The sequence below is a fragment of the Pinus tabuliformis genome, chromosome J, assembly GCF_031772625.1.
Source record: "Pinus tabuliformis cultivar Carrire ecotype Pingquan chromosome J, CPIR1, whole genome shotgun sequence".
Lineage (NCBI taxonomy): Eukaryota > Viridiplantae > Streptophyta > Pinopsida > Pinales > Pinaceae > Pinus > Pinus tabuliformis.
The window spans coordinates 1,472,126,178-1,472,149,033 of record NC_142295.1 but is presented as its reverse complement, the minus strand read 5'-3'; the positions used below and the strand labels follow the sequence as shown (position 1 = coordinate 1,472,149,033).

Here is a 22,856-nt window from a genome sequence, read left to right as displayed (position 1 = left end):
TGCATCCTCTGTGTGAAATGCGCAGGAAATATAAATGTGTTATTAAATACACAACTATCACGAGTACTACCAATCACACCAAAAGTGGTACACTAGCTGTATAAATTTTACACAAATTTCAGCTATAAATTCACAAAAACCTAATCTTAAAGAAAACCTAATCTTAGATTATAAGTTCACAGTCTACAAGGATTGGCTTGAAACCCATCTCGATCCTTTACTTAGCCACGTGGAAAAAGAAAAGGATAATGAAAACGTGTTCAAGCGAGGAAAATAAAATCACAATGGTAGATGCCTTTATGGATAAATACATATTTGCATTAATGTTAAATATAAATAAAATAAAATTTCACACGTACTCACATTTTTGGCTCCTTTGTTTCCTATAAATAAGAGCGCACGCACACAAAATATGGTTTGATTCCATAGTTGTCTATTTTTGCCCATGTCGTCACCCCTTCAACCTAATGCTACATATGATTACTTAAGTCACTATTCGTACTTCACAGAGTTAGGACCCTCATAGAGAAATCTCGCCACTTCTCTAGTGAGGTCTACAATAGTCTCTATGCGCATTTTATTGAACCCTTACCAATAACAAGGTTGTCTTACAAATATACATGAAATTTGAACCTAGAATGTGAATGTGATGTTTAGTCTTTACGTATATTAATTCCAGAGGTCCTATAAAGCGTCAATTTTTTTTTTTTTTTATTACTACGTGCAGGAGAAAGGGCATCGTAATAGTGTTGGTGTCATCACTTCATTCAGGAAGCTTCGTTAATGGAGTCTGGTGGGAATAATAAGCAGGAAGTCCCAATCCAATAATTGAATTAAACGAAGACCCCAAGGGTCAAATCTGAGGACAGCGGGAGGGGAAAAAGAAGTATTTGTCTATCTTACAAAGTACGGGGGCAAACTCTTGGAAGATGGGCACCACGACTTGCACATTGTCGGATGGCGGATAGAAACCACAAAGTGACCCATTCTCAATTCCAATCACAGAATTTTGTGCCCTAATTTAACGATTATCACTAAACACTCTAATTCAGCAGTCGAACGCAGTTAAAGCTCTAAATTGTGTGAAGCCAAAGTATACATAGTGTTGAATTACTGCAACAAAGAGAAGGCAATATGAGCTTCAAAACTTGCAAAGATACTTAAAAGAGACCATAAGATCTGTAGAATCTAAAACCAATACCAAAACCTAATACCCCAATCTTTGGAATTTAACTAGAGGATCTAAATCTTAACAATTAACATCAATTATAATGCCCTAAATTTAAAAATTAACAATTAACCTAGTAATTAATGAAACTTATGCTCAAATTCCATGTTTAACCAAGCAATGAATTCTTAGCTAGAATATAACAATTCATTTGCAAGTACTTACCTGAAACTCTCGTTTGAAGGCGTTTCTAATATATTGTTGCTCTCACTCTTGCTACCAAAACGAATGAATCCACCCTCCCTATTTGGGTTCAACCTCTTCAGTTCCTAGACCTAGAGGACTCTATCTTCAAAATAGAGTCTTCTGGGCTCATGCCCAAAACTCCAAGAACAAAGAATCAACTTTACAAATTTTCTCAGACCACAAGCTCATTCCTCTGATTTTCGCTTTCCATTTTTTCCCCTGTATTCCTCCTTTCCCTTTCTTATATAGAATCCTATTCTCCCTCCAAATGGTGATCCCCTGTTCCCTGTTCGACGTTCCTCGAGCGAAAGGTATAAGGTGATAAGTTTTAGTTTAAGACTCAGCAGGGATGTCACGTGAGTCCATGGTTGACAACAAACTCTTTTTCTTTATATCTTCTTATATTCAAAGTCTACTTTATAACTCCTCATGACTTTATTTTATTCTCCTTTTGATTGCATAACATATATAATGGATTCTTTTAAGTTTGTATAGTTGGTATGTTATAATTTTTTCTTTTAATTTATATAACAATTAATAAATATTATAATATATTTATATATTTTGTATTGTATTTCACTTGCTATTTTGTATAATATGTATTATATTCAATTTACTTTTGTACCATATATATTAGGAGTTGTCTATAATGCGATTTTTTGGAGATTCCGGTGACAGAATCCGGCACAAGAAATTCAGGTTAAATCTTGATTTGTTGCAGTTAAAATGGTTTTTTAACTGCATATTTGGATTCAGCACCCTGGAAAACCCCTAGGACGCTTTCATTGTGCAGAAACTAGCTATCAAACTTGCGATTCCAATAAATTCCTGCCGGATTTCGACCGGAAAAACCCACGGGAAAGGCTTTCAAAAAGTCGCGTTATAGACAACTACTATATATTATATTCCTTTTTTATTTGGTAAAATACAATGTCTTTCCCCTTTATTTTGTTTTGTATAGTGATATATTATGGTGGTAGTACATACATTAAGTACCTCAACTAATATATTTAATATTTTTGTGAATTAGGTATTCGCTTTGAACATTCAATAATTAATTCATTTATCTTTCACTGAGCAATTTTCATGATAAGTTAATATGTATACGAGCACAATGCATGTGATGCATGCATATGTAGCTATCATATGCTTGCTTTGTATGCATGCTAATATTCCAATGTCCCCTTTAATTCGAGATGGATCATTACATTCAGATGTTCATAATGGCACTTATAGGGTGAGCGTTGAGAGCCATGGGCCTCCATCACAACAGAGCATTGATTCCCACGCCATGGGCTTATTCAACACCACAATATTGGTTTCTTATGCCCCATCTATACAGAGATGATGATGCACTTGGACCACGTTGCCTAGTCGGCCACAAACTTAGCAGTTGATCTAAGGCCCATATGAGGTGGTGTCTCATCCGAAGAGACATGGGAGGGCTTGTATCATCATTCTAGCCCTTATTAATGGAGGATCGACATGTTTGATCCAGTGGGAGACCCTTGAGACCATTCATTATGCCCCACAACCACTTGGGATCACCATAGATGTTTTGCTTGGAAACCAAGGGGCCAACCCCTTGGTCATCATTTTGAGGGCCCTCCTCTTCATCTTGGCACATGGAGGACTTATTGTGGCCTTCCAACAGCCCTTTGCACTATTATTATATCATTTCGGCCTCATTAGGAAGGTTTAGTTTGTACTTTTGAGCTATTTAGTGGGCTTGTTGTTGAAGATTGTAACTAGTGTCGGTCTTCATAATTATATTTGAGTCATAATGTAATGTATTTGTCAAAAGAAAGAAAAAGAAAATTTATTCTTAAAGAAATTCACTTATTAAAGCATGGGTTTAATGTTTGGGTCAATAGTTAATAGGTCAAAGCTTTCATTGTAGGCTCCTAGGGCATATTTCAAGAGTCCTTGTCCATGTCATCATTTAATATACCCTTCTTGGGATTTGTCTATCAAGAAATAAATTTATTTTGATGTAAATTGAGTCATTTAGGCCTCCTCCACCAAGTCGGCCTCAAGGAAGACAAGTCGACCTATTTGGGAGCCAAAAAAATTATAAATAGGCAGCTACTCGACCTCATTTGGATACTCACTCACTCAAGAAGGAAGGATCAAAAGAAAGGATTCAAGACAAAATCATAAGAAGAAGAGAAGACTCAACATCTAAAAAATCTATAGCAACTTCAATGAAGACAGAGAATAAGTTAGAAGGAGCTACCAACTATAGAGCATGGAAGAAAAAGATGGATCTCATCCTTGCAAGACATAAAGTATTAGAATTTGTTCAAGGGAAAGTTTAGAAACCAACAAATGATGTAGGAAAAGTATAGTATAGGGAAACTAACCTCTTGGCCATGAATCTAATGGTAAATGGAGTGAAGGACAATCTAATCCCCTACATACCCAACATAGATATTGCACAAGGGATGTATGAAGCTCTCTCCAAACTATTCACCATCAAGAACATTGGACAAGTGACTAGTCTCAAGAATGAACTAAGAACAATAAAAATGATAAAGGATGATATTGTATCTTCCTATTTTCTAAGGATCCCTTGAATAAGAGATGAACTCCAAGCCATTGATGAAATTGTACTAGAGAAAGAACCTGGGATTGTTGCACTATTAGGTTTATAAAATCATGGAGCTCTTTTGCATGATGTATTAGTAGTTGGAAGGACACGCCATCCTTTGAACAAATGGGGAATGCTTGATGTCAAGAAAAAACCCGCATCTCGTTAGCAAATAATAAAGAAGAAGGTGAGGACAACACCTCCAATGCATTCTTTGTTAATCACAAGAAGGGAGGATACAAGAAATTCAAAGGACCAAAGAAGAAGGTTGACCTATCAAATATTGAATGGTACAATTGTCATAAGATGGAACATTACAAGAGTTAATGTTCTGAAAATCCTAGGAATAAAAAGAGAGAAAGAGAACATGCAACTATTGTTGATGAAGCTCCACCAAAGAAGAACAAGATTGAAGAATCTGAAGTCAAAGACTTATTTTCTTAAGTCACTTAGGGATGTTATCCCTTGCATATCCTTCTACCCTAGGTTTTGTAATGTTTTCTTTTATGTTTTGATCTCTAAAATTCATAGATCTAATATGTCTTGTTAGAAGTTCTTGAATTGTTTTGATAAGTTGTAGGTATCCCTCAGAAAGATTGGATTAAGAGGGAGCCTTCACCATTTTACCAAAAGATAAGTATATTGTTCTTTGTTTCCTCTTTCATGTTTGATTTCCTCCACACACCTAGATTTATTTGTATTGCATGCTCATAATCCTTTATTTTTATTTTCCTTGGTAGGAAAGCTTGCAGGAATACACAGATAGTGGAGGAAACTTCAAGAAAATACTTTTGTCATGAAAGTAGGCTTGTTGCTAAAGAAACTCTACAAGGTTTGCAAATGAACAACTCAAGGTATGTTTGATTTGATTTAACTTCTTGTAGAAAAAGGTAGGAATATTCTTCATTTTGAAATTTGCTTCACATAACTAACTCTGTCATGTCTAGGGTTTTGAATCATAAAGATTTTTGTTAGGGTGATTAATCGCTACACTGAATCTACCCTTATCATTCTATCTCATGTTATTTTGTTTTGATAAAACCCTAGTCTTTCGATGTTAGGGTATCCTAATGATGAAACCCTAATCCTCTTAGGGTTTATTGATAAAGTTTATATCTCTTATCGAATCCTACTCTCTTGATGTTTAAGGTTTTGGTGATGTTATGGTAAAACACTAGCCTTTTAGGGTTTGTTGTTAATGTCTAGAGACCCTAGTTTTCTAAGGGTTTGGTAAATTAGGGATTATGACAAAACCCTTGTAATAGTAAATATAAAATCCTAGAAATGGATCCTTGGGTGTATATATGCTTCCATATAATTGAAACCCTAGCCTGGTCAAAATTTGTTGTATTTCTAATTTTGAAGTTTGATGTTTGTATCTAGAGTTTACGATAAAACCCTAGTATGAGACCGATATAAGTTTCTAGGGAATTATAACGAACCCTAGAAATGAAATGTTGGTATGCTAACTTGATTGTTGATATTCATTATTTAGTTTTTGAAATCTAGGGTTTGTAACAAAACCCTAGTAGTTGATATTCTAGGGCATGATAATAAAACACTAGAAGTAAAATGTTTTCGATTATTGATATGATTTAGTTTTGATGATGAAATCTAGGGTTTATGACAAAACCCTAGTAAATGTTGTTGCAAGAAGTCTAATGGATGAATATCTTGATTGTTTATAAAACCTAACTAGGTTTAGGTCTTGAATGTCTAAAATCTGATTTATTATGCTCATATTATAATGACATGCTAAACCTCTTGTACATATATATTTGTGTTTGGTTGTACTTGTTGTTAAAGGTTTATAGGTACATAGTCTTCAAGATGACAAAGACACTTACCTCATATTTGATGATAATTTGATGATTATGTGGAGCATGATGGAAAGAGGGAGCTGTGAGACCCTCAATGACATTAAAGTTCGATAGATGACCTTGTTACCATGATGAAGTTTTGGAAGATCTATATTTTCTGATAAATTGTTGATGCAAAAAGAAGAGCATGTATGACTAGAAGAATAAGATAGTTGATGGACTTGTCCTTGGATAAAGGAAAGTGTATATCTCCCTAGCTGAGAGGGAGCTTGAAGAGAAGTAAATGACTTGATGAAAAGGCCATAAGGATGTTTGAAATTAGAGAATAGCAAAAGCACTATTAATGGTTATTCATGATCGACAAAGTTGTGAACAGAACTTAGATATTTTTGAAAGAAGTGTTGAGGTTGAGTTAGGTGTTGCTGAAGAAGTTAAAAAAACAAAGATGTGTTTGGATAATATGATGATGACCTAAGCAACATTTGTATATTTGAAAATCCCAAAGGTTTGTTGCTAACTTGTATATATTTGAAAGTTTGTCGCTAATTGGGATTGTGATTGTATAGGATCTTTCCATAAGGAGGTCAAACATTTGAAGCATGCTTGGATTAGTGGATATATTTGGTTTAGTTGATAAGGAGAGATGAAGCATCTTGGGGCGACAAGATGCTTGGGAGGACATCTAGTTGGCCTGTGATGATGTCTAGATCTCGAAGTAGGGAGGGTGGAGTTGGTCTTGGAGCTATGACCTTGGATATGCACCTAGATCCCTGGGTTGGTGTTAGAGCTAAAACCCTAATGGTACCTAGAGTGGCAAAAGCTTGGAACACACCTTAGTCCCACCTAGTTAGATACCCTGGTCAGGTACCTAATCTGTAGCATTGTGTCTGCTATAAATCTTCATAGAGCATATCATTTTGAGATCTTCCATGTACCTCTGTATATATGTAATTACGAATACCTCCCTAGTTAAGAGGGAGTATTGAAGAATGTAACTAGTGTCGGTCTTCATAATTATATTTGGGTCATAATGTAATGTATTTGTCAAAAGAAAGAAAAAGAAATTTTATTGTAAAAGAAATTAACTTATTAAAGAATGGGTTTCATGCTTGGGTCAATAATTAAGAGGTCAAAGCCTCCATTGTAGGCTTCTAGGATTTATGTCAACAGTCCTTGTCCATGCCATCCTGTAACAGAATCTTCCTGGGCTTTGTCTATCAGGAAAGAAATTTATTTTGATGTAAATTGAGTCATTTAGGCCTCCTCCACCAAGTCAGCCTCAAGGAACACAAGTCAACCTATTTGGAAGCCAAAAACAACTAGAAATAGGCAGCTATTCAACCTCATTTGGATATGCACTCACTAAATTTTATCTACAATTCGAAGAAGAGAAAAAGCTTCAAAAAGGCAAGAAGAGAAGAAGAAAACCTAAAGCAAAGGAGACCCCTAGCGAAAAAGACCATTTTATCTTGTCTCTATCTCACATGTGGAAAAATTGAAGCTAGAGAATGGTAGAAGTTGCAAGACTACAATAGGGCTGAAATTCTGAAGCTAGAGGATCGAAATTTTGTGTTGTAGCTGGGTTAAAGTTGGTTGAAGAGAAGAAACTATAGAAGTTTTCATAATCATCTTGGAAGCCTAACTTGGTGGAGTGAGGAAGGTTTTTTGTTCTAATAAAAGGTCTTGGTTTGTCTCAAGTTGATTTGAATCTACTAGTGGAAGAGTTTCACTGGGTTTCCCCCTTCTCAGGGGTTTTAGCCCTAGCTGAGTGCCTACTTCTAGTTTCATTGATCTTCATGCTTTTGATTTGATAATTGTTTACTCAGAAGAATATAAAGAAAGCTAATAAGAATATAAGAATATCACAAGTAATTGTCAACATAAGAAAATCATTTTGCCTTTCTGATTTTCTAACACTTGTCACCAATAGAGTTGTTATTTTGCACATTAAAGTCTTTTTTAGGGGCTTATTAGGCTAATCAGACCAAATCGAACTCCCAAAGGCTCATATAAATAGATGGAGAGCCTCCTTTTTAACTCATCAACATTTGGATTGGACTTTTCCCTTGAAAAATAATTTGGACCTGCAATTGATGGACGGAATTAGATGTTGTTGATGCATTTTGATGTTTGGATTTTTTCTATTCTTGCCTTGGAGCTTCTAATTGCAAATATGATGGATGGATATACTCACATTGCCTAGTAAGTGTTGCTTTAATGCTATATATTTATGTTGTTGCATGTCTAATGTATGGACTAATCTTGTTGATGCCCTAATTTAATATGAATTATTGAAAAACACTGGATTATTGAAGTATTGCATCCATTATTCATTAGTCAATGTGAATGAATGTTCCTAGAGGCTTGTTTACTCTTGCATCCTCGAAACTCCATTATGTTTTGCCAAAAGAATTATAAATTCCCATTGTTGTTGGGTATCTACCTCATTAGGGTTAGTGAAAGTTGCATATGACTCCTTGATAGAGGAAAGATCTTTCTTCAAAGGAATCTTGACTCCATTTCTCCCAATTGTCAAGGCACTAGGTCCTAATCCTAGTTGATGAACCTTAAACCCTCCTTTTTTCTTCCTTTTCCTATCTTTCTTGCCCTAACCCTAGAAGGCCAACTAGGGCCTAATGCGAAATACATTAGAGGCATCATCTTGAAGAGCGATTTGGTAGGTTAGTACGTTGGGGTTTCCTCTCAGTGTCCTCAAAGTTTGAAGCAATTCCAGTGGCTAGACTAAGAGAAATCCCAAGCCCTAGCTCCAACATCAATTCAGCCCTTAAACTTCTTTGGTTAGTGGGTCACACGCTCTTGAAAACTTGTTAATTTTAGGTATGTTCTATGCTTAGAGCAATTTATTTCAATTTTCACAGTTAGCTTAATATCTTTTCCAGAATAGCAATCACATCAGCATAATAGTAAATTGCAGATAGAACATAAACATAAATCGCAGAAGACAAGCCAAGACAAGAGGACACAAGATGTGGCACTAGCTAAGGACAAACCCCAATGTGGGGAAACCCTTGATAAATTCTTCTTATATGTTCTTCAATAGTTCAACATAGAGAGAGAGTACATATACAACAGAAGTCAACACTTTGACTTATCTAAATAAGAGCATAGATCATCTCTAAGAAGATGATACATGAGGTAGCTGAACTCAGTTGAAGACATGCTGCTTCAACTGATTCTCCAAGGTGACTCCATCACCCATCATAGTGTTGCACCTCACTGTGTTGCACCATGTTGCACCTCATTGTGCTGCACCATGTTGAACCCATCATCACTATGCTAGACCTCATTACCATGTTGCACACATCATAATGTTGCACCTTATGCTGCACCTTCCTGTACTGCAACATCTTGTTGTACCTTATCATCTTGCTGCACTCACCAGTGCTGCCTCATCCTGTACCTCACTGTGCCCATCATGCTGCATCTCATTGTAGCATTTAATATCACTGTACTGCTCTTTGCAAGTGCTGCACATAACATGCTACACTTCGCTTTGTTACGATGCCCATCATTATGCAACAACATTCCACATCATGCTGCACCTTATCACAATGTTGTCACATCTCATTGCTGCACCATGATTGCTTGTTGTCCCAAGTACCATGCTCCAACAAGCACCATGTCCTTGTTGTCCTATTTACCATGCTCCACCAAGCACCATGTCCTTGTTGTACCACTTACCATGCTGCTATCCCAATGTGCTTGCAGCACCATGCTTGCCACTGTTGTCCCAATGTGCTTTTGCTGCTCCTATGTGGCATTGTTGTCCTATGTGGCATTGTTGCACTATGTTTGCCACTCTACTATTCCAAGTGGCATTGTTGTGCCTTGTGACATTGTTGCACCATGTTGTCACACTACTAGCACTGTTGTCCCACTGTTAGTCAGCAATACTAGCCCTCTAGTGCTGCGGCCAACCTAGGAGAGGCTCCTCCATGTCACGTTGTCCTCTTGAGGGTCTGTCCACCTCAACACAACCCTAGAATAACTCCAACTTGCTATGGCCTGCGGCCTAGCTTGCTATAGCTTTCGGTCTCCTCAACATGCCCAAACAGTCACTTAATTTCCAGCGTTTAGCTCCTCCTTTACTCGGCCTAGTAGCTTGCCCTCTCGGCCCTAGATCCTTGGCCCTCCTTCCAACAACTCGGTCACTTGAAGTGGCCTACAGCTAGTGCATCATGGACCTGCAGCTAGGGCAGGATAGACTTGCGGCTAGGGCAGAATAGACCTGCATATGAGGCAGTGTGTAGCCTTCTTCACCATATCATATCTCCACCTTGTTAAGGCCTCCTCCATAGCTTCGTTAAAACTACTTCCATGACTGCGTTAAAGGTAAGGGCTCCTTTAGGTCAGCGTATAGGTCCCTACCATAGTTGTGATTTGATCTCCATTAGGGCAGCATAGAGCCATCTCCTTTTGACTGCGTTTAGGGCTTCATCCTCCTAGATTTCTCTTCCACTAAAACCCAAAGCGAGGGGAGAGAAATCAAGAGTGAAGTGTGTGTGAAATGACTCTCAAGTCATCTCCTTTTATACTAAAACGTTAAGCACATGTGGGGGTTATTTGGTTGTTGGCCGACCTTGAAGATTTGTCCAATAACACAAATAAATTCATATCTTCATGAATACTAATCGAAATCAGATGATCTTTAGATCAATCCTACACCTCTCGATAAGAGGGATATAGGAAAAATATCAGCTGCCATAAATAAGATGACCCACATGGAGTTTGCCCCTAGTTGCCAATTTTAACAAAACTCAAAGGAAGTTAGTTATTCATTGACCTTTCCCATCCTTGCTTGACCTAGGTATCACTTTAAGGATCATTTTGTTAACCTTAGGCCTCGCTTGGATTCTTCTAGCTCTCTCTCTTGTGATCCCAAACCCTTAAATGGTTGTTCTCTTACAAAACTCTAAGAGAGGTCCTTCCCATTCCCTTAGGAAGCCTTGATTTAGGTATATCCCTTGTATTTAGTATCCTTTCCTCCTAGGCCTAGGCCTCCTCATAAGCCTTTCTTGGAGAGCCATTATCTGAGCCTCTCCTTTGAATGGGCTTTGGAAATTACCTTATACCTTGCCATCGAGCCTATAATTTGAGTGATTTCCCTTATATCGGGACTCCTCCCATCGGTGAAAGTCCGTGAAGTGCAGGGGACACTTACTAAGGCGACACTGGGTTTTTGTCCCATTGTTATCATTTGGTCTAGTAGTTGTCCCTTAGGTACCCCCTAGGACCCCTGCTAGATTATGTGGCAACATGAACCATTGAGACTAAAAAGGAGGAAAAAGGCAAGATAGAGTTCATTTTTTCATGTGCAAGTGTTGGAGAAGAGGAAAATATGTTTGAATCAATGTTGCAGTAATCGTTATCGGGATATTATTGGCGAGGGGAAAAAATCGTAAAAATCGGGGAATATATATATATATATATATATATATATCGGTAAAAATCGAGAAAAAATCGGTAAAAATCGGGAAAAATTTGTAACATATAAAAATATTGATTTTTTTCAATTTTTTTAACATCTAAAGCATCTACAACATAAAATAAATACATTGACACATAAATATGATAAAAGAACTAATATATAAGACGTGTAATATCATTTCTAGTGCTACATCACACATAACAGTGAATCATGTCCTGAATAGTAAGTCTTGACTCCTGAGTCCCAACTTAGCCTCAAAATATCAACAAAAAATATAATAATGTATCTCATATCATGAGTCATAATGTCATATACAATGAAATGAACCAAATAACTAAAGTCTAATACTATTGATTTCCTCTGCCCTTCTAGATGTAGATGCCGGTGGAGTTGGCAGTGGACTCTGCTGTGCTCTAGAAGCTGAAGAACTAGGAGCTACAGGAGGTAGACCACGTCCTCTACTGGTGACAGGGGTAGCCTGGGTAGGTTGTGTCACCTCCTCCTCCTGTTGCCCCAAAGATTTTTTCCAAAAAAATCGCGATTTTTTCAAGTTATCGCTATTTTTTGTGAAAAAAAAATTAGCGTAAAAATCGGGCAATAATATCGCCAAACTCAAAAAATCGCGATTTTCCGATATTATTGCGATAATATCACGATTTTCGCAGGAATGGTTTGAATATGAAAATATGAATGAATATATATATATATATATATATATATATATATATATATTTCAAACATATTTTCCTCCTCCAACACTTGCACATGAAAAATGAACTTTCTCTTGCCTTTTTCCTCCTTTTTAGTTTCATAATGAGAGAAGCCCTATCCCTAAGATTGAGGACTGGCATTAGATCTCAACTCTCCTTGATCAAGGGTTGAGATCTAATCTCCCATTTACCCCCTCTTATGTCTCCCCCTTCATTAATGAGCCTCCCTAGTCACTTTAATAACTTTTTGTACACCTTGTAACTTTTTCTCATAAAGTCACTTTAATATAATAAAGTACAATGTACTTTTTGTACCTCATAATGTGACTAAAAATTCACATGATGTTATTAACTCATAAAGTCAAACTAAAAAGGTGGGTTCACATGTTTTACTAGGAAAAGGCAAGAAGCACTAGGAAACACCTCCTTGGTACATTTTTCAACATGAACTTGTACATTTTAATCTAGATTTTACATAGAATATTTTTTGGGTTTTTGTACTAACAAAAATTTAGTGTTCCAAAGTGATTTGGGCATTTTTCACTTGGATTTGCTTGTTGGTTTTTAGTAGGTCAACAATTTTACAAGGGAATATGCTACTAAAATTTCACCTAGTTTGAAGATATAAAACACCTAAAGGAGACCTATAGCCATCTACCTTGTAAAACAAGCATTTCTTGCACTATTAAGGGGATATGCTAGTTAAATTTCACCTAGTTTGGAGATCTAAAACACCTAAAGGAGACCTATAACCATCTACCTTGTAAAAAAAGCATTTCTTGCACTACTGTAATTTGTAACTTCACAAAACCAATTTTCTCCCTTTATGCACAAGGGATACCATCACTACTAAGCATTGTAATCTTGAGGGAGCTAAGAGAGTCTCTTAGGCATCCCAATCCCCTTGCCCAGCAAGGGGAGCCTCTTATGTCTTGTGTCTCATTTCATGGTGTGTTCATTGGGTTAAATTTTACTTAACAACACAAAACATTAGAGTAGATTTCAATTTCATAGATCAAATTTTATTGTATGCCTTACAAATATTTCAATTTTCCAAAGAGTAATGAACCCCATCAAGCTGTTTTATGCTCTTCATCATTGCAATCCTAGCTTGATCCTTGCATGAAACTCAGAGAGAGCTTGTTGGTTGATCTAGTTTAATAGGGAAAACCACTTTGTCTTTATTCTAAGATTGGGGGGAAACTTAAAAGTAAAGGTTGACATGTGAAATTAGGACAAGGGCTAGTTTTTGCTATTGTTGGATCTCCTGGAAACTGACTGACTTGTGAAATCAATGAAGTATTGATTGAAGTGAAGCTTCCTCCCATTGGATCTCCTTGCAACCCTCTCTACCTCACTTGAAGGATAAAGATCAAGGGGAAACACACCTTAGATGAGATTTACTTTTCTCGCAATCACACATCTCAATTGTGCACTCATACAAATCACCACATATCTGTCATTTCACTTCACTAATTTATCTAAATCCAAGTGAAATCTAACTTAATAAAATTTACCAAGAACATTCTCCACAGCATTTAAATTTTACTTTTACAGCAATGGGTTGATATTTCATTTGCTAGAGTTAATCTTGAGCAACAAGTAACTTCTTTGAGCACTACACTTTCACACATTAGCATTTACCTTTCGGCACTGGTTTACATTGCTCTTCATTTTTGTCATCTAATCATTTTCTTATCTATCTTGCCCATCTTGTATATTGGTGGTGAATGTGATTACTTGCTCATCTATCTTTCATATTATGTGTTGATAGTTGAATGTATTCTTGTGTTATTAAATTAACTCCTAGAATATTTTTTTATATTGCTATAGCTTAATTGAGTCTTGGTTATTTTCTAAGGGGCTACCCCCCTTGGCTTTGCTAGGAGTTAGCCTAGACAGAGAAGTTGAGAATTGAGTGACAGCTACTCAACTCGAGACTTGCCCCCAAGGCCACACCAAGTGGATTAAATATTTTCTCCACATTATCCCATGTGGATTAAGCGGAAAACATAAAGCATGAAAGAAACATTTCCTTTACGAGGAGGAGAATTCTATAAAGTGAGGCCAGATGGCCATTGTATGGCTGAATTTTCTTGAGAGTAGTCTTTTCCATCATTTCTTTCTTCCTTTCTCTCTATCTTTGCTCTATGCGAGGCATTTTTAATGCAATCTATCTTGTATTTCATCTCTGATGTAACCAGTCTTTTGGCGAATACAAAGACAGAGTATGACCATGCTTTTCTTCTAGCTTTTCACATGGACATGATATTTCATGTTCTATGGGGTGATATAGATTGTTTTTCCTTTACTTTGATTTTATTAGTCACTTCAAGTGCATTCTCTTCTTTATTTCTAATTAATCAACCATTTTTATCCTTAGATGTGTGATTGCATGCCAAGGACCCATATTATGTGCTCATTTCTTGTGCTAATTTGAAGATTTTTAGATGATTTCCGACACATGACAAGCTAGAGACACCTCCTATGATTGAAAAGCACCAACCTGAACAAAGAAGCAATTAGCTAGTGAATCTTGCGCTGATTTACAATTAGTTCTCACTTAATTTTTGTGCTACAGGCCATAGAGTCGGCATTTTCCTGCGGTACAAATTTGTGTGCTAATACTACCTTAAGCTCCTTTCAACTATACTATATTTATTAGTCATTTTCCTTTAAGAATTTCTTATATAGTTATCATCCCTCAAGGTTGGTTGATTACATGCAATAAACTAAATGACAAATTTTATCAGTAACTTTCTGACTTTAAATTTTAGTTTTTCAAAATATTTTCCAATCACATCAAAAGGTTCTAAAATAATTACCAACCATTTATATGCATACCAAAAATAGATGTTCAAATTTCATTTTGTTTTAAACTTGAATCACAAAGATTTAACTTTAAGATTTTCCTTGTGGAAAATGGATTGCTCCATGTAGATAGAAATTTCTGTCAGGGATAATGAAAAGTGTTATTTATCTAGTTCATTTCTCTTAAAAAGAAACTCAAGTATTTTAGCCGAAAAATGAATCTAAGTGAAAATAAACCCTGGGATTTTCTACTCTTATGAATTTGATTTACATTTGCATTACTTTAATATTAAAAAATTCAGAATTAAACATATGAGCAGGACTTGTATTTCATGTTTTTGAAATATTGATATTTTTGTATATTATTTATTCACTTGCATACTTGACTTGGATATTATCACGGAATTTGCACGGCTGAAATCATCACTAAAAGAAAAAGATTTGTAAGAACAAGTACACTAACCAAATTTGACCAAATTATAGATTTTCTACTCTTATGAATTTGATTTACATTTGCATTATTTTAATATAAAAAAATCAGAATTAAGCATATAACAGGATTTGTATTTAATGTTTTTGAAATACTGATATTTTTGTATATTATTTATTCACTTGAATACTTCACTTTAATATTATCAACGAATTTGCACGGCTGAAATCATCACTAAAAGAAAAAGGATTTGTAAGAACTAGTACACTAACCAAATTTGACCATTTTCTATCTATGTTGGAGATTAGTGGGTGTAAACATCCGAATCCAAACTTTTTCCGCACAATAAGCAAATAAAATCAACTTTATTACACATAAAAATCCATGTTGATCAAGATAAATTAAAGAATTAATTCCAGATAGTATTGCTACTTTTTTCAGTTCATCCATAACCTGAGTGTGACTAAATCAATAACATAAAAGTGCAAGAATAGCAGATACTTTGTACCTGTTAGGAATAAGGAGTTCTTCCCATCGACCTTGGCGGTTTTGAATTTTCACCTTAGCAAGTTTACGAATATTCCTATAAAAGAAGCCAAAAATGAACATTGTCTTTAAATTCATTAGCTTTCAAAATGGATGGATGATTAAGAGGCCAAAAGAACAAACTCTAGATAAAAGAATATGAAAACAAGAAAAGTTCAATGCATATAATGCAACTTGTGACATGAAAATAACAAGTCGATGAAATGTTAAAATGATACCAACAATTATAAGGAATTAGATAAAATCTGCTAAGCACATGAAACCCCTCATTAAGCCTCAGATATTAAGTTATTACATTTCTATTGTTATATTATTATATAGTCCAAAACCTTTTATTGTACCCTTTCCATTATAACTGTACCCTTAATCTCCTATACAGATATACACCAAGGAGACCTAGTCTTAGAAACATCTCATCTTGTCGTTTGTATTGGATTCATTGTAAAAGGAGATTCCCCTCTAGGAGTGGATTGTACTCATCGATCTTTTATCATTTTTAAGGCACTCGGATCTTTGCATTTGATATCAAAACCTATGATCCTAGAGTTTTTCCTCTTCAATCAAGACATTGTGGCATTTTCACTATAATATTTTCCTAGGAATCTTTAGACAGGGGGGCTAAATTTCATATTTTGGCTCATTAAAATTTCAGTGCGAAATTTTTGGCTACCCAAAAAGTGATATTTGTTGGAAAATCCATAGAGGTGGCAGTTAAATGATTTTCCTTATTATGACATTAACTTGTGCTGCTTTCATTATTACTATTAGATCTTTTAATTATCTTTTCTTATCATCAATATTAATGCCAAGCAACAAATAGAAGAGAACACAAGATGTCGTTTTGGAAAGACAAGACTTAATGCAAGAAGCAAGCATTTTTTAAGGCCTTTTAGAAGCCGGACAGAGCACCTTTGAGGTGATTTTTTTTCACTAGAGCCGAATTCACAACATTGGCAACTCCAACTCGGATTTGGATTTCTTGGCTAGAAATCCATCAAGGTATCGACTCCCTCTACCTTGATTTTGTCCCATTACATACTGTTCTGCACCGACAGAAACAACACCCCACCAGATTCTCAAACACTATTTGTGCACAATTCCCCAAGCCCCGACAACTGAAGACACTAAGCCTTTCAGGCTCTACGCAATCCCGGCAATGACAAAATCTACTCCTCCTGGCCACAACATCGATCCTTCCTGGCTGAGAAAGATGACCGGGCATTGCGTAAGTCTGATCTGCCTCTCTCTGCTTCTGCGCTGACCCTCCTCTTGGCTCGAAATGATGACACAGGCCCTCTACGTCACTTCTTCTCTACTGCTTATGCTCTAGAACAATGTTGTCTCTTAGGACAACTGCTACTGCTGCAAATTCTTCAGATCACTGATGGTGCCTTCAATTCTCCTGTGATCTGCAATGCTCTAATACCATGTTGAAATTTCTAAGTCTGACGCGTTAGAAATCCCTATTACATTATCTGGTTTAATTTCTCCTATAGGTTTATTCCATTAACAAGTTATTTATAAATATAAATACTGAAATAAACAAAAATGCAACCTTAACTCATATATAGATCAGCAACTGAAATAACTGAGACAAACACACATGGGACACCATTATTTTTGGACAATTGTCCTTAGAAAAACCCAATGCAGGAAAACTGGTGCAGCAAATATGAGGGTTTTATTATTATGCAGTTTCTTAATACAACTAGGGTGCCAGAAATGGCTCACCCAACAGAGAATGCCCTCGACAGTAGTACCTCTCCTTGGAGACAAATATTCCAGCTAATCAATCACCAGATTAATGATCCCACAGCAACTATGAAAGCTTCCACTGCTCAGCGTCACTCTGGTAGGGACTACGTCACCCTCTCAACTCACCAGCACTCAGTCTTCCCCACCAAAATCTCCCGGTGTTGCCTCTTGGCCCTATGTCAGCTCTACTAGCTTTTGTGTTAGCCCCTTCGCTCTCTGCGTCATCTCTCAAACCCTCTGCGTCACCCACGCTGGCCTTTTTAGCCTCTGCGTAGCTCCCAGCTGCCTCTACGTCATCCTCTCCAGGCTCTGCACTCTCTCTGGCACTATCTCTGCCTCTCTGCTATGTATTCTCAGCCTCCTGCCGAACTACCCCTCATTGCAACAAATCACTAGCTCGATTCTCTCAACAAAACCTCACTCTAGAAAATCGACTTGACTGATCAATTTGGTGTCTCTCCAACTGACCCTCGGGCCTCAAGCCTCCTCTTATACTTTTCCAATTAAGTTTTCAATCGAGATTAAGTCCCTAATCAATGGCTAAGATTAGATTTGGCTTGATCCATGTCATTTAGAACATTCTCATCCAGTTTTATATTAATACCCATTAATATTTTAATTTTCCTAAGTTTAGACTTTGGAGCTCCATTAAAAATATTAATTATTTTAATATCTCTCCAACCGGATGGAATTTCCCCAAACCATTTTGGGTCTTGGAGATCTTGTGTGTCTTAGCCTCTCCACCAATTTTCATGGCTAAGGCACATCCGATGCTATCACAAATCAACACGACAATCTTCATTGCAACTTCTATGTCGTATCTTGTCTTGTCGGTCCTTCGCTTCCATACTTCTCTCTAGCTGCCCGTTAGTCCTTCAAAGAACAACACATAGAGACTCCATGAGGCCTACCACCTAACACTGCTATAATTCACCTTTGTTGCATGTAGACGGGCTGATCCAATCTACTCTTCTAGGCTGGCCAATCCTTGACCTCTAATCCGCCAATCTAGCAGTCACTTTTGTCCATCAAAGTGTTGCACATTAGGCATCAAACTTCACCCACCCTTTAGCTCTCTTCGTCACTTCAAGGTTGCTTGTCTAAGGTTACTTTGGGTAGCCAACATGCTGCCCTCCACCAGACCAATGGCACCCAACACTTCACTATAAGTTACGCTCCTAATTTAGGTCTCCAATTGCCCAAGTTGACCTCAACACATGACACTTATAGATTGCTCCTTCTGTCATCCACTTAGCAAACACTATCAATCAAGAAGGGACCAATCATACCCCTCCTTGACCATGGGAACTGTGCACTATAATGCTGAGATAACAGTCTTGGTTAGGGCTTCTTCAACTGCCCTAGACGCTGCTTTAACCTCCTGCGTTATGCTCCAGAACAAGCCTAAAAATTGCATTATCCCTTCGCTTGAATGTGGCCTCCTCTCATGAGGCTATTCCACCTCTCGGCCTCCTCAAACAGAGGCAACACCTTTGTTGTTGCTTCAGAACAGCTTGCGTCCATACCTGTAACAAAATAAAGCCCTTAAAACAAGCCCACACAGTCCCAACCTCTCTCCAATTCACTCGGCCTCCCATCAACACAACTCAATGTCCATGCAATGGCAAAACAACCCTTATTCCACCCAAAACGGCTTCCTAAACTAATATTGTTCTTGCTCCTTGACTTTGGCCCAATTTCAGAGATGAATCCTTGACTTGTTTGTACTTGGATGAGTGAAATAACACTCTCCTCACCTTCTATTTATACACCTATAGAAGGGCTCCTCAAAACGTCATTCTAGGGCATGTACAACTGTCATATGGCTTATTATCTTCAAGTCGACCTAGACTTCTCTTGTGCAAAGTTGTAAACCCAACCATATACTTTAAAAATTCATATCTCCATTTCTACAACTCGAAATCAGGTGATCTTCATTGCACCAAATTCATCTTGAAGAAAGCTATCATCCTCATCCATCACATGTCTAAATGTGCTCATGGTTTTGGCCCAAATCACGATGGGTGTAAAACCCCAACCTTGGGTTTCAAGCCCACAAGTGACTCTTGTGGTGCTCCACCCTCCAACCCCTAAACCCTAGGGCTTGGAGTACCTCCCAGGCTACTCAAAAGTCAACACTCCCTCTTAGAGAAGGAGGTACTTCCAAGACTAGGAAGTAACTCATCATCATCATCACTACTCGCAACACTCACCCAACTCTTGGCACTCACCACTGCTGCAATCCGTGAAGCATGAACTATGCCTCTCTCGAAAGTGTCGCTATCACTAGAAGCATCATGCTTCTTGTTCTTCTCCAGTATCACTTTCCAATCCCTCCATGATTCTTTCTTGGCAAATGTGGCAGCACCCGCTTCCCACTGTCGACGCGCTCTTCTTGGGTTGCAAAGTCTCCCTCTGAATTTGCAAGCTCCCGCTAGAACTCAACTAACTCTGAGTCTCTGGAACTTGGACCTTCTTCTCGGGAACCTGTACCTATACCTTTGAAGCTTGCACCTGCAACTACTTCTTTGGAACTTGCACTTGCTCCACATGCTTCTTCCCATGATTCATAGGCTTGCCCATCAATCTGTATGGACCATGTACTCTAACTCCAAGCACAATCCCATCGGAGCTAGAGCCTTTAGGCCTGAGTCTTTCCTTCCCATCTTAGAACGAGACCTCAAACCCCTTCTTCTCAATCATCGAGACAAATATCACGCTATATTTGAGTCCCGATACAAAAAAATAACTTCCTAGACCCGCATCACACGTCTCGTCTCCATCCTGAATGGCACAACTCTCGATCCTCGGATCTCCTTCTGACTCTTGTCGCCCAACACCATGTGCAACTTTGAGTCCCATCCAGTGTTGAATTTTCTAAGTCTATCCGTTAGAAAATTAATCTGTATTTTGCTGGTTTATTTCTTCTACTTGTTTAAATTTGAACAAGTTATTTAGTACACTTAAATACCGAAATAAACACAATAAAGGCACAACATCTATAGATCATCAACTGAAAGAAAACAAGCACACGAGTGACACTGCTATTTTTGGACAAATGTCCCTGGAAAAACCCAATGCAGGAAAACCGGTGTAGCTATTCAGAGGGATATATTATTATGCAGTCTATCTTAGTGAAACTGGGCACCTAACCGGCTCACCTGACAGAGAAAAATACACGGCAGCAATACCTCTATATCCGGAAATAGGTATTCAGAAAACTTGTCCCACGAAACCCTCTCCGGCATAACTGAAGCTCAGCACTGGCCCTTCTGGCCTCTACGTCAGCCTTCTGCTGACCTGCGTCAACCCCAGGACCCCCTGCCTCAGCCCTCTGAGGCACTGCGCAGCCTCTGGGACCCTTTGTGTCACTCCAATAGCCTTTGCATGGATGACACAGTCCCTCTGGCCTCTGTGTTGTCTCTGTTGGGCTCTGCATAGCCTAGATTGGCTGTTTCTCTCGCTCTCTCTGCTTTTGCGTTGGTCTCTTAGTATTGCCTCTGCCTCTCTACCTCGTACTCACTATTGATCACTAATTCAACTTTGATTAGCAACCCTGCTTTAGCAAAATGAATGATTGATCACTCTGGTGTGTTCTCCAACTGACCCTCAAACCTCTTCTTATACTTTTCTCATTGGTCCTTCAACGGCAGAGATTAAATCTCTAATCAAAAACGAAATTTAGATTTGGCTTGATCCATGACTTTTGGAACCTTCTAACCCAGCTTTATATTAATAACCATTAATATTTTATTTTTCCTAAGTTTAGACTTAGGAACTCCATTAAAAATATTAATTATTTTAATATATCCCAAACTGGTTACAATCTGTCCAAACCATTTTTGGGCCTTGGAGATCTCATGTGCTTTAGCCTCTCCACCAATTTTCATTGCTAGAGCACATCCGATACTACCCCAAGTCAACACTCCCTCTTAGAGAGGACAGTGCACTAGTAATACTCCTTACTGAGTATCACACTGATTATCCGGCACTGGTCCCTGTGCTGATGCTAGGCCTCCCCGCCCAACATCCTTTGCACTATTGCATCTTGTACTACTTCCCATGGCCCTGCCACTGTTGCATCCATACGACAGCTCCCTCTACATTCGTGTTGCTGCTGGTCCATCCTCCCAGTACTGCATATACACTGCAACCCCTTCTCATCATGTTGCATCGTGCTACTACTAACCGCTACTGCACTACAACTCAGTTACTGAGACGTAAGTAATTGATCCACCCAACTTCTAACATCCCTGTCAAGCTAGAAACACTCCCAATGTTGAAGCTCTCTCTGCCACTAACAAGTGCTCCCTCCACTGGCCTCTGCGCTGCTGCAACGATTCCCTGCATCTTGCACTGTTGCACACCTCTCTGTGTCATCCTGCACCGTTGCAACACTCTCGTGCCTCTCGCATTGTTGTAGCTTGCTAGCCTCGCACTACCCGGGGACTCCTGCACTATAGCACTCTCTGTTGCTTCATCTGCATCCATCTCTACCTACATCTGCCAGTCCTGCTACTCCTCTTTGGGGCTCCCGTAGCAAGGTATAATCCAAGAGGTTCGATACCTCAAGTATCCTGCCCCTCATCGCCTATAGTCATCCTGACTATAGCTCGATGTCTGCCCACCTCTTCTCAAGTGGCACATGAGCACTCATGGCACAATCGTCATCCTCCTCAACTTCTTTCTCTGCCCTCGCTAACACTGCCTTTAAGTCAGAAGCCTCTCCCTTACTCTTCTTCCTCAGACACTGGTCCGCATAGTGACCCAGTTCCCCACAATGGAAGCACTTGACCCTAGAGAGGCCCTTCTCCTGCCTTCCTACAGATGCTAGAGTCACATCCTCTTCCTCTTCCTTCTTGATCCTAACCCCTTTACCGCTACTCCTCGCCTTGGTCAGTGGTCTGATCTCTTCTTGACGAAGAGTCGCCCACAGTTCTTCCTAGTCTGGAAGACTCGTCCTGCCCAGTATACTCTGGACAAATGTTTCCCAATCCTCGGAGACTACATTAAGTGCGGTCCTTACCATCAATTCTTGATTCGGCGTGGCCCCTATGGAAGTTAGTTGGTGGCGGATCTCCTTCAACCAACCGAGGAAGACATCTATCTGCTCTCCCTTCTGCATCTGGTATGACCTTAGTTGATTCTCCAGGAGCATCTTCCTCTACACGGAAGTATGCTGGTATAATGTCTTCAAAGTGTCCCACATCTCCTTTGTCGTTTCCTTCTCGGCAATATGTTGGACCACATGATCCTTGACCCCATCAATGATGATGCACTTTGCCTTAGCCATTGCCTCCTCATACCTTTAATTAGCTATCAGGTCAACTA

The 22,856-nt window shown here is 38.3% G+C and overlaps 1 protein-coding gene across 6 annotated transcripts in view; it reads right to left on the bottom strand.

Annotated features, from left to right (window-relative positions):
* LOC149232931 (diacylglycerol kinase 5-like) overlaps positions 1 to 22,856 on the bottom strand; it is a 249,309-nt gene that overhangs the window by 14,626 nt on the left and 211,827 nt on the right. For all 6 annotated transcript variants that reach the window (XM_089379561.1, XM_089379558.1, XM_089379560.1 and 3 more), the window contains one exon: positions 15,733 to 15,807. In XM_089379561.1, the coding sequence (XP_089235687.1) occupies positions 15,733 to 15,807 (75 nt within the window). The remainder of the gene's footprint in view (positions 1 to 15,732; positions 15,808 to 22,856) is intronic.